General features: G+C 37.4%; 1 protein-coding gene across 2 annotated transcripts in view; it reads right to left on the bottom strand.

Moving 5' to 3' along the window:
- Nucleotides 1–963: 963 nt before the first annotated feature.
- LOC150090178 (proline-rich protein 5-like) overlaps nt 964–13,056 on the bottom strand; it is a 35,234-nt gene continuing 23,141 nt past the window's right edge. For both annotated transcript variants that reach the window (XM_090368998.1, XM_090368999.1), the window contains 4 exons: nt 12,669–12,747; nt 11,053–11,117; nt 7,297–7,462; nt 964–1,353 (listed from right to left, as the gene is read on the bottom strand). In XM_090368998.1, coding sequence (XP_090225124.1) covers nt 1,235–1,353; nt 7,297–7,462; nt 11,053–11,117; nt 12,669–12,747 — 429 coding nt within the window. In that variant the 3' untranslated portion in view covers nt 964–1,234. The remainder of the gene's footprint in view (nt 1,354–7,296; nt 7,463–11,052; nt 11,118–12,668; nt 12,748–13,056) is intronic.

Here is a 13,056-nt window from a genome sequence, read left to right as displayed (position 1 = left end):
ACCCGTTATTAGGTAGGTATTCCACGATTTCTGTCCACTCAGTGTAAGTATTACTGTATTTTATTAATTTAAGAGATAATTGTATTTTTGGTAACATTTAAAGATAATTATGGCAATTAGAAGTTTCAAATATTGTTTTTTAAAGTGAATTTTATTCAACAGATTTATAAATACAAGTTTCTACATTTCTGAGAATATCTTTCATTACAATTGTTATTTATTTATATACTGACAGACTGAAAAAAAAAAATAGTATTAAAACTTGCTATGTTATTATCAAACACCTTTCTGTAGAGTATACAGTAAGTAATCCACAAAACATTCAGATCTAACCGTGCAGATATTATTAGGGTCTGATTGGAAAGAACGAAAACATTTCTATTTCATGTGAGACATTTTTTTTATTTTCTATTTGAGAGCACATTACATACCAGTTATGGAGATGTAAATATACGTTAGTATACAAAGCTCCACCTTGTATGGGAACATGAAAGAAGAAGGCTAATGTCAATTTAAGCAGCACCATAATTGGTGAAGTCCTACAGCAGGAGTTCTCAAACTATGGTCGTGACATCGTCAGTTCTGAATGGAACAATAACCTCCATGGGTGCGTTGCGACCCCCTTGCTGAAGTGTTGCAATGACTGATAAATTATGCTGAAATTCGAAAGGGAAAAATTATGGTCGACGATCATTTTTAACAAGAATGAACGATTTCCAACAACAGCATATCTCTCTCTCTCTAAAAGTGTTTCGATTCGAAGTTTTCTGGCCGATTGACTGAGAGAAGGAGCTAACTCAGCTCTTTAACAACTTCACCTTGCCGAAAACAGAACTGATTACCGATAAAGTAACTGCCTTTTAGAGAAAAATAGGTAAAATGCTGTTGTCGTGTATGAAAAAATCTGGGCCAATCGCATCCCTAAAAAGTTGCACATAGAGTTCGAGGATCTGTTCTCAATGGGTATAGGTACAATGGGCCTCATGCGCAGCATATTATTTACAGTTTAAAATTCTTCATTAAATGAAACCTTCATAAAACTAATCATTGAAGGTGGTTATTTTTTATTAGCCATGGTCTTACAGGTGTTGGGAAGCAGTTCTTAGTAAAAGTAACTTTTTTAAGGACATATTTCGGAATTCAATAGTTCAAAGCTGAGTGTGAGCTCGATCTTTGTTATCATTTAGTACAGATTTAACAGACAGCTTCTATCCATAATTAGTTACAAGGCGTTTTATGTACTGTCACTTTCTTGTTTCTTCCTGATTGCACTCAAGAAAAGTTCCTGTAACGTTTCTATCTGTTGAGGTTGAACGCTGAATGGCCGAGAAATTCGTCGAAAGGCAGCGGCATCTATGGATATAAAAGTAAAGCAAATAGAAGAAATTTTAGTTATAAATAAACACTTAATACACTGCTCGACAAAATTAACAGAACACGTAGAAAACGTGTGACTCGTGAAGCTTGCGATGAAGCGAGGACAAAATTTGGTATGGTGGTCTACCATAGAATAACGATGAAATGAGGAGACAGCGAGCAACTTCGGACAGGTGCTAAACAGGCCTGACAGCGGTCAATCATGCTTGATATAAGGGTGTCTATAAGATTTTGTGGCAACAAATCCCATTCTTCCGCCAGAGCAGACCTCAACTCACCAAGTAACCTAGGAGTTGGCTGTCGGTGCGTAATGTGACGCTCAAGGGCGTCCCACACATGCTCGATCGGATTTAAGTCTGGGATCGTGCTGGCCATGGCAGTTGTTGGATGTCTTCAGTTTCAAAATATTCTTCCACCACTTGAGCTCTATGCAGTGTTGTTTTCGTGTATGAAAAAATCTGGGCCAATCGCATCCCTAAAAAGTTGCACATAGAGTTCGAGGATCTGTTCTCAATACCTCTGCGCAGTTACGGTACCCTTATTAAAAACATGAAGAGGGGCGCGGCCGTTGATCATTATTCCGCTACACAGCCTCCACCGTTAGTGTCCCTTTTTCTGATATTGGAGGGATGGTACGGCATTTCATCACCTCCAGATGAAATAACGTCTAGAATCTATTTGTAGGCTAAAACTGGACTCATCAGAGAACAGTACTCCATTTTCAGTGTTCCCAGTCATGGAATCTTGACACCACTTCATGGCACCAGTTTCGACGAGCTCTGCGGTGGTTTGCAGTTAATGAGATACAAACCAACGGCTTCCTTGAGTAGAATCCACTTGAAAATGAGCCTTCTTAACACAGTCCGGTTGGAAATGTTTTCATCTGTGGCCACAGCAACCTGAAGAGACAGTTGATGACGTGACATCGTAGGGGTACTTCTTGCTGTTAGAGCCAGATAGCGGTCTGTTCTGGTTGATGTAGCCCTTGGGCAACCTTGGTCAAAAAAATCAAATTATGATATTAGGGTCATCCGTATATTTATTTTTGTCTGTGAATTGCGTGTGTTCTTTGGTCGATTTGCCTGTTTTGCTGGACGAAAAAAACCCTAGTTTCTTGGGAAATGCCTTGCTATCTACGCCTGAGACCAACTAACTCAGCCACGGATTCAAAAAAGCTCATTAAAGTTCCTCACGTCATCGACGGGATTCGAACCCACGTCTTTTCCACCCGGTGTGGGGAGGACGGTGACGATACCACTGCGCTACCCGCACAGACTTGGTCAACCTTGGTCAGCTCTTCTTGTATGGTTCCCATCTCCTGAAACTGCTTCCATAAAGTATTCATTGTCTAACGGTCCCAGGGGGGTTCCTCCATCTCCGCCCAATTCCGCCGAATAGTGCTGGTACCACATTACGTTGCACATTAAGCCAACGTGCCACCTCCGCCTGCAACCGCCTGGCTTCAAGTCGTTTAACGATCCGCCATTTCAAAGAATCATCTAAATGACGATGACTTGCCATCCTGAGTACTGTAGATGTGGCTATCCCACTGAGCAAGGCAAAAAATGAATGAAATGATGTCGTCGCAATCCGTGTTTTTATAGGCATGGATAATTTGCGTAATGTGCGGCTGTGTAAGGTGGTAGATAAATTTTTTTGGGTACTCGAAATTTGCATACCAAGATGCCTATTATATCAAATATTCGCCTTCTTGGACACTGTTCACAATAAAACATTTATGAAAAACATTTTATTATATTAATTTTGTTGAGCAGTGTACATTTAACTTTAGGGGAGTAACTAGTTTATACGGCTTAATATAAATACCAAGATCAAAATATGTAAATTCATTATTTTATTTTCTTTCTGATAGTATACAATCGATTCAGATTTCATTGATAGTTTGAGGATTGGATTCTAATTGATACAGTAGCAGCACTGTTCATCCCTAGATGTCCAACAGTTGTTGATGTCAGCTTTTGGTCACTAACTAGTAGTGTTTTGTTTACAACTAAAGCAGCACATAATTTTCCCAGGTATATAATTGGATATCCATGTTCATAATTGAATATCCATGATCTTCAGATTTTTATCTTTCAGTCTATTTAAAGCGAGTGGTACTATGTATATCAACAACCATTATATGTTGGAAGAATTAAAAGTAAACATCGAATCAGAAAAAAAATACTACGCAAAGTCTCATCAAACATGATGAAAAGAGTTTGTGCTTGCATTTGCAAGGAGGACAATTTAAACATATATTGCATGCAATCTCTATTATAATTATGTTTATTATTAAGAGAAATATAACTTATTGTAACCTCTGTTATAGTTATAATAATAATAATCGAAATAAACTAAAGAAATTTAATCTGTGAGCAACCTGAACTGGATCACCAACAGTCGTGCCATTCATAACTAGCAGCCAACATGGTCTGGTCCTTCTCTTTCCTTCTAGTGTTGACATAAGCAATGAATTCTTTGCATACCAAATAATTCTCATAATCTGCCTTACCTAGCCTAATCCATTTAGTGACTTAATCGCGCTTTCGAATACGAATAGCGCCAACTTCACTGGCCATTAAAAAGTTCATATTACAGCACACACCAAACCATCGTTCAGTTCGAAGATGAAAGAGGTTTTAATGACGAAATTGTGACTTTTTTTTTTTTTTTTTTTTTTTTGGCTGATGCTATATAAGCTTGCTTGTTTGTTTGTTTTGTTTGTTTGTTATTTGGTTTTTAGGAGCATTAGCAACTAAGGCCATATTGCTCCGGGATATGCGGTGGTCATTCCTTGACCTTTCCGCATCCTCCGTATTTGGTGGTGACGGGCTCGAACGCTGGTCTAATCAAGAAGCGTGTACTACGCACTACTGCTCCTTCCCACCTGGCTACGGAGGCGCCTATAAGCTTGCTTTCTTGCATCATGTGCCTTTCCTAATGCTAATGTTAATGCATCACAAAGATGTGAAACTAGATAAAAATTTGATTGAGAAATGGGAATCGCCAGGTAATTAGTCCAATACATATTCCTGGGAGAAGAATTCTTTTGGCTGGGCTCGAAAGCATTCAATCAGAGCAGTCTTGACCTCTTCATCTGACGAAAATTGATACGTTCCAAATGCATTTATCAGTGAACAGAAAAAGTGATAATCATTTTGCAGTAAATCTGGTAAGCACTTCATACTATAACTGTCTTATTATTATAATTATTATTATTATAATAATTATTATTATAATTACGAATTCTCTTGATAAATAAAATTGTATTGTATTGCATTATTATTATTATTATTATTATTATTAGCCATATGATACAAGGACGCCTGAGACTTATGCTGCACCAGTCAAAAAAAAAAAAAAAAAAAAATTCCCGCGTTACCCTGAGAGAGAGAGAAGGAGAAAGGAATCACAAAGAAAGAGAAGAATGATCATATCCACCTCAGGACCCTGGGTTTGCCAAGCCCATACTTACCAGATGTGAGCTCCCCGGGTTATTAGGACCGCCCAAGTCCGAATTTGGTTGGTCCTAATAAGCTTTTCCCTACATATTTTTCGTGTACTAATATCAGTTCGTATAGTCTTCCTGACACTCGAAACTGATATTCAAAGGCCGGCTAACTCGATGAAGACTAACTTATAAGGCTATGTGTAATATGTTCATAAATTGCATGTCATATTGTCGATTTGCCTGTTTCGCTGGAAGAAGAAACCTAGTTTCAGGGAAAGTAGTAGTAGTAGTACTGGCATGTGATGCAAGAAAGCAAGTGTATGACCTTATGCAGCATCAGCCAAAAAAAATCACACCATTCCCTCCAAATGCCTGTCCAGTTCCTCCTTAAATTTATTCAACCTATCAACTCCCACAACAACAGATGGAAGTTTGTTCCAGCAATTAACTACCCGCTGGCTAAAGGCAAATTTCCGCACATCTATTCTACATCTGTCTTTTCTTAATTTGAATTTATGCCCCCTTAGGTTAGTAATCTGAACAAGTGGAAGGATCTCATCAGAATTCAGCGTGCTCAACCAAACCATTCAAGGCCTTATACACCTCAATCAGATCACCACGCAGGTGCCTAGTCTCCAGCCACTGAAATTTGAAGAACTTAAGCCTCTCTTGGTAGGATCCTTTCATTCCCCTCACCAATCTTGTTGCCCTTCTCTGTACACGCTCAAGTAAATCTACATCCTTCCTAAAATGAGGCCTCCAGACCTGTACACAGTACTCAAAGCGTGGCCTGACCATTGCCTTATACAGAGGGACAATCATCTCCTTCTCCCTGCTAGCAAAATTCCTATATGTCATTTACAAAACCCCATGACCTGCCCTGGAAGCCTGTCTGCATTGCTCAGAAAACTTCATATCTGACTGCATAATTACTCCCAGGTCTTTTTCATTTTCTACCACCTTAGGTGTAGTACCACACAGTCGGTACGTTTCTCTGGGGTTACTTCTACCCATATGCAGTACTTTGCATTTGTCAAGGTTAAACTTCAGTTGCCACTTCTTAGCCCATTTGCCCAAATTATCTAGATCCTGTTGCAGTAGCACACTGCCATTACTGTCATTAACAACCCTGCCAACCTTTATATCATCTGCAAACTTCGACATTAAGCCTGATATACCTTCATCAATATCATTGATAAATATACAAAACAACAGTGGACCTAACACCGAACCCTGTTGGACTCCACTAATAACATTAGTCCAAGAAGAGCAGCACCCATTGATTACCACCCTCTGTCTTCTCGCACTTAACCATCCTTTTATCCATTGTAGCAACTTACCCTTAATACCATTCTGCTCCAATTTGTACAATAGTCTTCCATGCGCAACAGTGTCAAAAGCTTTCCTGAAATCCAAATATATGATATCAAAATTATATTTTTGCATCCAGTTCCTTTGTAACCACATCATAATATCCTATCAAATTTGTCAGACAAGACTTTCCCTTAACAAACCCATGCTGTGTCTGAATTATTGCTGCAGTCCTGTCTAGATGATCCTGCAATGCATCTTTAACCAGCGACTCCATTATTTTACACCGAACAGAAGTTAAACTAACTGGTCTGTAATTACTCGTGTCACCCTTCGATCCCCCTTTGTGAATTGGGGATACATTTGCACATCTCCAGTCCGTGGGAACCTCCCCTGAGTCCAAGGACGCTCTCATAATTATGGCTAAGGGTTTGCTTAGTTGCTTTGCCGCTTCCTTTAATATAACTGGATAGATCACATCCACCCCAGGTGCTTTTCTCATGTTTAACTTCAACAATTTCTCCTCCACTTTGCTTTCAGTTATTACAAAATCATTAAGTATCCTGCTACAATTTGATAACCTTCTGCCATTTTCAAACCTTAATAATTCCTCATGTCTGAATGCAGATGCAAAATACTCATTCAGTTTGTTTGCTATCTGAGCAGGATCATCAACAGTCGAACCATCGATGTCAAGTGGACCAATCAGATTCATCCCCTTCCTTTTAGAGTTTATATAAGTAAAGAAATCCTTGCTGTTTTTCTTAGCATCTTTTGCCAAAGATTTCTCGTAATCTGCCTTCGCCTGCTTAACCTCCTTTGTGACCTGATTACAGACTAGCTTATATCTGCCAAAGTGGGCCTTGTTATCCATGCCTAAAATCAATCATACCCGGGCCTTTTCCACCCGCTGTGTTGACACACACACACACACACACACACACACACACACACACACACACACACACACACACACACACACACACACACACACACACACACTTCCTTATAAATTTCAGCCATGTGTTATTTACACCTAAAAAAAAATAAAATAAAATAAAAATCCCGATGTAGTGTTTTTCATTATTATTAAGCCTAAATCTCTACTTTCTATTCAATAAAATTAAAATAAATAAATAAAATAATGTAATCACCACTTGATCTTCTTCGAGCTGCTAGAACAGGCTCCATTGATTGGATAACTGGCTCTGCACCACCTTCATAAAACCCTTTGAATCCTAAAAATGGAACGATGATTCTAACGGTCATGGATTCCAACTGCAGTTTGGATTTGTTTGGAGGGTATGTGTCATTGACACTCTACATTAGAAAAAAAAAGTTCGTTACACTATGGTATATTATATACCGTAATATATAATATATAAAGTTAAATACCTTTAAATAAACACATGCCAATAATAAATGACTAAGTTCTTACTATTTATTTCGTGTTTTTACAAAAGAAGTTTCACGAGTGCCTTCCGGTCTTTCTCTACCTCAGATAATTCCATAATTTTTAATTTCTTGTATTTCATTCAAGCAATATATATTCAGCATTTCCCCCCTTTCCTCCCTGATGAGCATTCCCAGGGTACGGATAACAGACTTTTTTCAGTAGTGTGTACGATTCACGAAACTGTATATCATGTACTGACCTGAAAACATTTCACAATCATGGTATTGTGGATAGCGTTGGATCTGTTCTTCACACAGCTCTTCCTACTTTAGATATTGTGTAGATAGATCCGATTTGCTAGTTAAGGATGTAGGGCAGTGTCTAGAAAAATGCAGACACAATTCCTAGAACAATGTCTACATATTTCAAGTCGCAGTGTTAGACCCAAAGTTGTGCCACCTGTCGATTAACAACAGGCTGGACATATATACTATCCTCTCAAAAATATCCTGCCATCAGTAAGATCAGTAAAAATTATTTTTTGTTAAAGGAATCAAATAATTCACAGGTTGACAGTGGATTTCCTGCATGACTAATTGTGCATCCATTTGTGTATTTGAAATTCAAAAATCATATGAATTTTTATCCACTATATAGATTTTACCACTATACCAATGTTTTACATGATTTTATTCTGCCGGTTAAATCGATCACGACGTGAAAAGAAAAAAATCTTGTAAGAATTCTTCCCATCTTGAGGGAAGTCGAATCGAGCCTTTTCTCATACAGTTCGGAAGGAGTGCCACCCTCAACAACAGCAGAACATATGCATACCTTAGTTGCTTTGGAGTAGAAACAAAACAGCAACAGAACCTTCTTAATATTTAATATAGCAAAATTCATATTGAATGTTTTTCCATATACACTACAAATATATTGCCAAATATACTTTTTGAAACATGTAGGTAACTAGATACTTACATGTTTCAAAGAACATTTTATTGATGCAATATTTAATAACTTTTCGCGGCACCTTTAGCCTTAATCACTCACTGTTTTCTCGTCAGTAGACTCCGAACCAATTGCTGATAGCAGGAAAGCGGCGGTATTTTAGTCTCTTCATCCTTCAACACAGCAGTCAATTCAACTACTGATTGCTAGCATATTACCGAGCCTCTGAAGCCGACGGTTTCGTTCATCCCATAAGTGTTCAATGGGATAAAAGTTGGACTCAGGGCAGGCCAAGCCAATTAAGCTTTTGTCTCCAAATCCAGTCATTACAGGCTGTGCACTGTGAAATGGTACATTGTCATGTAGAAACAAAAAAGTGCTTTTCCCATACTGTTGCCACAGTGTGGGAAGAGAGGAACTGTCTAGAAAGTCAATTTACCGTATTCCATTCATTTTTCCAGGAACGACGACTAATAGTCCGAGCCCAAACCATGAGAAACAACTCCAGGCGGCGACAGAACCTCTACCAAATTTCCCAGTTAGGGTGATATATTCTGGTAAATAATGTTCGAGCCTCCTATATACCCAAACACAGAAAATCAAATCGAAAAAAAAAAGTGTCTTGTGATTCTTCACTCCATAGCACCACTTCCCAACGTTCCAGGGACCAATTACGATGGATTGTGCATCAGGTAAGTCGACGCCATGCATTGGTTGTTATGATGTTTGGTTGTGTGGTGCAGCTTTTTTAAGATCTAATGTTATGCTTCTCCCTACATAATTTTCGTGTACTAATATCAGTTCGTCTAGTCTCCCTGGTTAGAAACCGATATTCAAAGGCCGGCTAACTCGATGAGGATTAAGAATATTCAAAGGCCGGCTTTGATGAACACTTTTCGGTCTCTATCCGTCAAGTTCTGAAATCTCTCGGAACATTTCCATGCGGTGATTGCATCAACCAGCATTGATATCGGATGTTGCAATGTTTCTGCAATGGCAAGAACATTATTTTTGCTAATATGATATGGCATCGTATAATGACTCCTCATTAGAATTTGCTGAGCTTAACGGCTCAACCCAATTACTGTATTTCGTTGATCTTAATTCTACATGAATGCAGTTGCTTTTGCGTCTATTTCTGGCACGTGGTTGACTGGTATGGTTAATTTTTGGCAATATAGAGTATAATAGCTTCAGATTACAACTGCACTATGTTATCGTTATAGTGTTATACAACAGTATTTTTCTTCGAACTTGTTTATAGCGACTACTTTTGAGATCAGAAACATTAGCAAGATGAAAACATTATTTGTGGTCTGTTATCGAAAAAAATATAAACTTAAGAAACATTTTTGTTGCTGATTTTTGATAAATGCTCTTCTGTTTACCCTGTTAATATTTTACTATCTCGAGGAGAGATTTTATCTCCTATTGAAATGAAAAAATACGCTTTTCACTATCTACATCTACATATTTTGAAAAGTTAGAGATAAATGCCTTCTTGAAAAGAAACAAAAAACATGGAAAAGATAAGATAAGAACACGGAGGCTGGGCTTCAAACATTGATGAAGTGTTTACCGCTCAAACAGCAAAGACAAGATTGTTATGCACTCGTCCATGTATTAAAAGAGCTTGAGAGTGGTAATAAACAAATTGTCATTAGTGGGAGGCATTTTCGCATCCAAAATTGTCAAGAATGTAAGCAACTGAATACCTCAAAATATTTTGATACATAAATATTTATATGGATTGAACTGAAGTAAAGACATCAATTTTGAGGAAATCTATCCATAACTTTACCAAAGATCCTTTAAATTCTGCTGACGAGGTCAAGAAAGTCTCTGCAATCTTTTATGGCCTTCATAATTTTCCCAGATTATCATCAAAGGTTTCGAAATCGTCCTCAACATCGCTTCCATATCTCGCTCTTTCCATGATGTGTTCTTTACGCGCATTACAGAGTTTCCTATTCGCTTTCTTTACAGAGGAAAGAGCTCATCGAGAATCAATTTGCAGGCTGAATCCTAATGGATTTGTGACGGGTGCATGATAATGTCTGTTATCATTTATTAAGGGTGTTGCCAGCTTCAATTACGAACTTTTTTTGTGCGTGTGTGTGTGTGTGTGTCGTGGTCATTGAGATGTACAGTGCTGGTCGTCATCCATGAAACTCCTTTTCTGGAACCCGCCTCTAAACAATCTCCCACGAAACAGTTACCATTTTGTAATTCAACATCGTCACATCATTGCATTTACATGTCGAGTTTTTGTACAGTAGCTTGTTTTGCATGCTTAAAAATAACTTTTAATGGAAATGTTGAATTTACCATGGTTTTTTATTAAGGAATTACTACTCACAAGAAAATTATATTATCTTCACACGATTGTTAACTATAATAATTATAAGGAATTACTACTCACAAGAAAATTATATTATCTTCACACGATTGTTAACTATAATAATTAAAATTTTTTAGAGTAACTTAATTCCTTATGAACATAGTTCTATAAATTGATTAATCAATATAGCTTCGCTTACAAAGAGAGGAATGTGCGACCTACTTGTAATACAAGGAACATGTGCTTTATGGAATCAGACACCTTGTAGTAAACATCGCGTAATGCTTCTGGAATGAAAAGGCAAAAAATAAATAATAAAATAACGAAATATAAGATTATAAAGTTCGGCAATAAACTTTTGTGGGTTAGATTGGGCTGTTTGAATAAACTTAAATGTGCCTATTTATCATATCTGTAAATTGCGTATATTATCTATTCGATTTGCTTGTTTGCGAATTAAAAATCGGTTTCTAGAAAATAAAAAACATGCAATCATAGATGAGACTAACAAACTGGGCCACGGTGTGAAAAATAAGTCAATAAAAGTATCTTTCGTCCCGATGGAAATCGAAATTTAGCCCTTTTCACACAACGTGGAAGAACAACAGTTGTTGCCATTTGTGAGAGCCAAAGGAGATATCGACACAATGGAATATTTATTTATTTACATATTTCAGGTTCGATAATGAAAGTTCCAAGGCTGAGTCCATTGTTCACATGTTAAATCACGAAGGACCACGATGCAACGAGCCTTGATGCGCATCTACGTGACAATTTCAATCTACAAGGTCGTTGTGTACCATAAGTCGTTCGCATGCAGTTGCGCTTGTGAAGGTATTGTTCTTGCTCTATGATGGAAAAAAGAGTGAACGTTAACGAACCTTACAAACCTTAAAATTTGTTTCAAGTTGCGAAAAAGTCCATGAATAAAAACGCAGTGTGCTATTGTCTCAAAAACTTTATATCTTTTATTTATTCTTGTGTATGATTTTTAGTTCACATGGAATTTGAAATAGTTGCGCCCGATGTAATTATAAACATGTGTAAGAATATCTGTTCATTTGGTCTTTCTGTTTCACCTATCTCTTCACTGATGAGGGACTAATAAGGTTAGAAACCGCCGTAGTAAGAGCTGAAATAGGTTTCCGAGTTTTGGATCAATAGTCAGCAATTCATATCCTGGTGATCTGGGTATATCCATAAGTTCAATCGCTAGGTTTAGTTTAATGTATATTTAGTTGCGACTAAAGTCTACAAATTTACAAGACAAGTGTATGGTAACGATGCTCTATCTAGCTCGCGTGTTATTTTTGGTTTGCAGGATTTTAGAATGAGTGCTCAACAACTGTTCGAGTCCCAGGAACTGTCTAAAAAGTTCGCATCTAATCGTCAAACGACTCGTCGAATAATGGAAGAACAACTCCTCATTAACAAAGAAACAATTAGTGCAATTCTGACAGAGGATTTCGGTAAGCAGAAGACCTGGACCAGGTTCGTTTTGCGCTGTTTGGTTGATGAATACTTCTAGAAAATTGGATTTTTCGTCCAACAAACAGCAAATCGACCACAGAACGCACGCAGTTTACAGACATAATATACACCGCACAATATAGCATAAGTCGCGAAGAGCTCATTCAAGTTTTTGATGATAATCCTTTCTTGTTCAACTCGATCGTAAAAGATAACGAGTTGTGATGTTTCTAATACGAACCACAAACAGTGAGACATATCAACATATCAAACATATCAACGATTACTTTTAAGTTTATAAAGAAACATATACAGAAATAAATAATAATTTTGCTGTCATACGAATGAAAAGTTAGAAGGATACTTACCCTCTATGCTTACTTTGAGTAGAATAACATCACGAAAAGATACAAGAGTGGTCTGCCTGATTGAGAGACCTCCGCTAGTCTGTAAGAATTCGCATTCGATAAAATATTCTATGCTTAACATGAAAAGTAGAATCATTATATATTAGTATCATGGCAATAAATTATATTTTAAATAGGAAAAGCGCAGGGGAGTGACTGTAAATGAGTGGTCTGGTTGCTAGTCTAGTTCCCATATTGTTGTTCATTAGTATTAGTTTAATTGAACTGCCAGAAGGTTTAAGAGGAAACTTATCCAGTTTCCTCTTAAACTTTATGAGACTGTCAACCCGAACCATCGAATAAGCCAATTTATTCCAGTGGTCAATAACACACGCTAACCAAACGTAAA

This window comes from Mastigoproctus giganteus, chromosome 2 (assembly GCF_048544385.1).
Source record: "Mastigoproctus giganteus isolate SK-2022 chromosome 2, ASM4854438v1, whole genome shotgun sequence".
NCBI lineage: Eukaryota > Metazoa > Arthropoda > Arachnida > Uropygi > Thelyphonidae > Mastigoproctus > Mastigoproctus giganteus.
The sequence above is the reverse complement of the archived record's forward strand: the minus strand, read 5'-3'. Positions and strand labels throughout refer to the sequence as shown.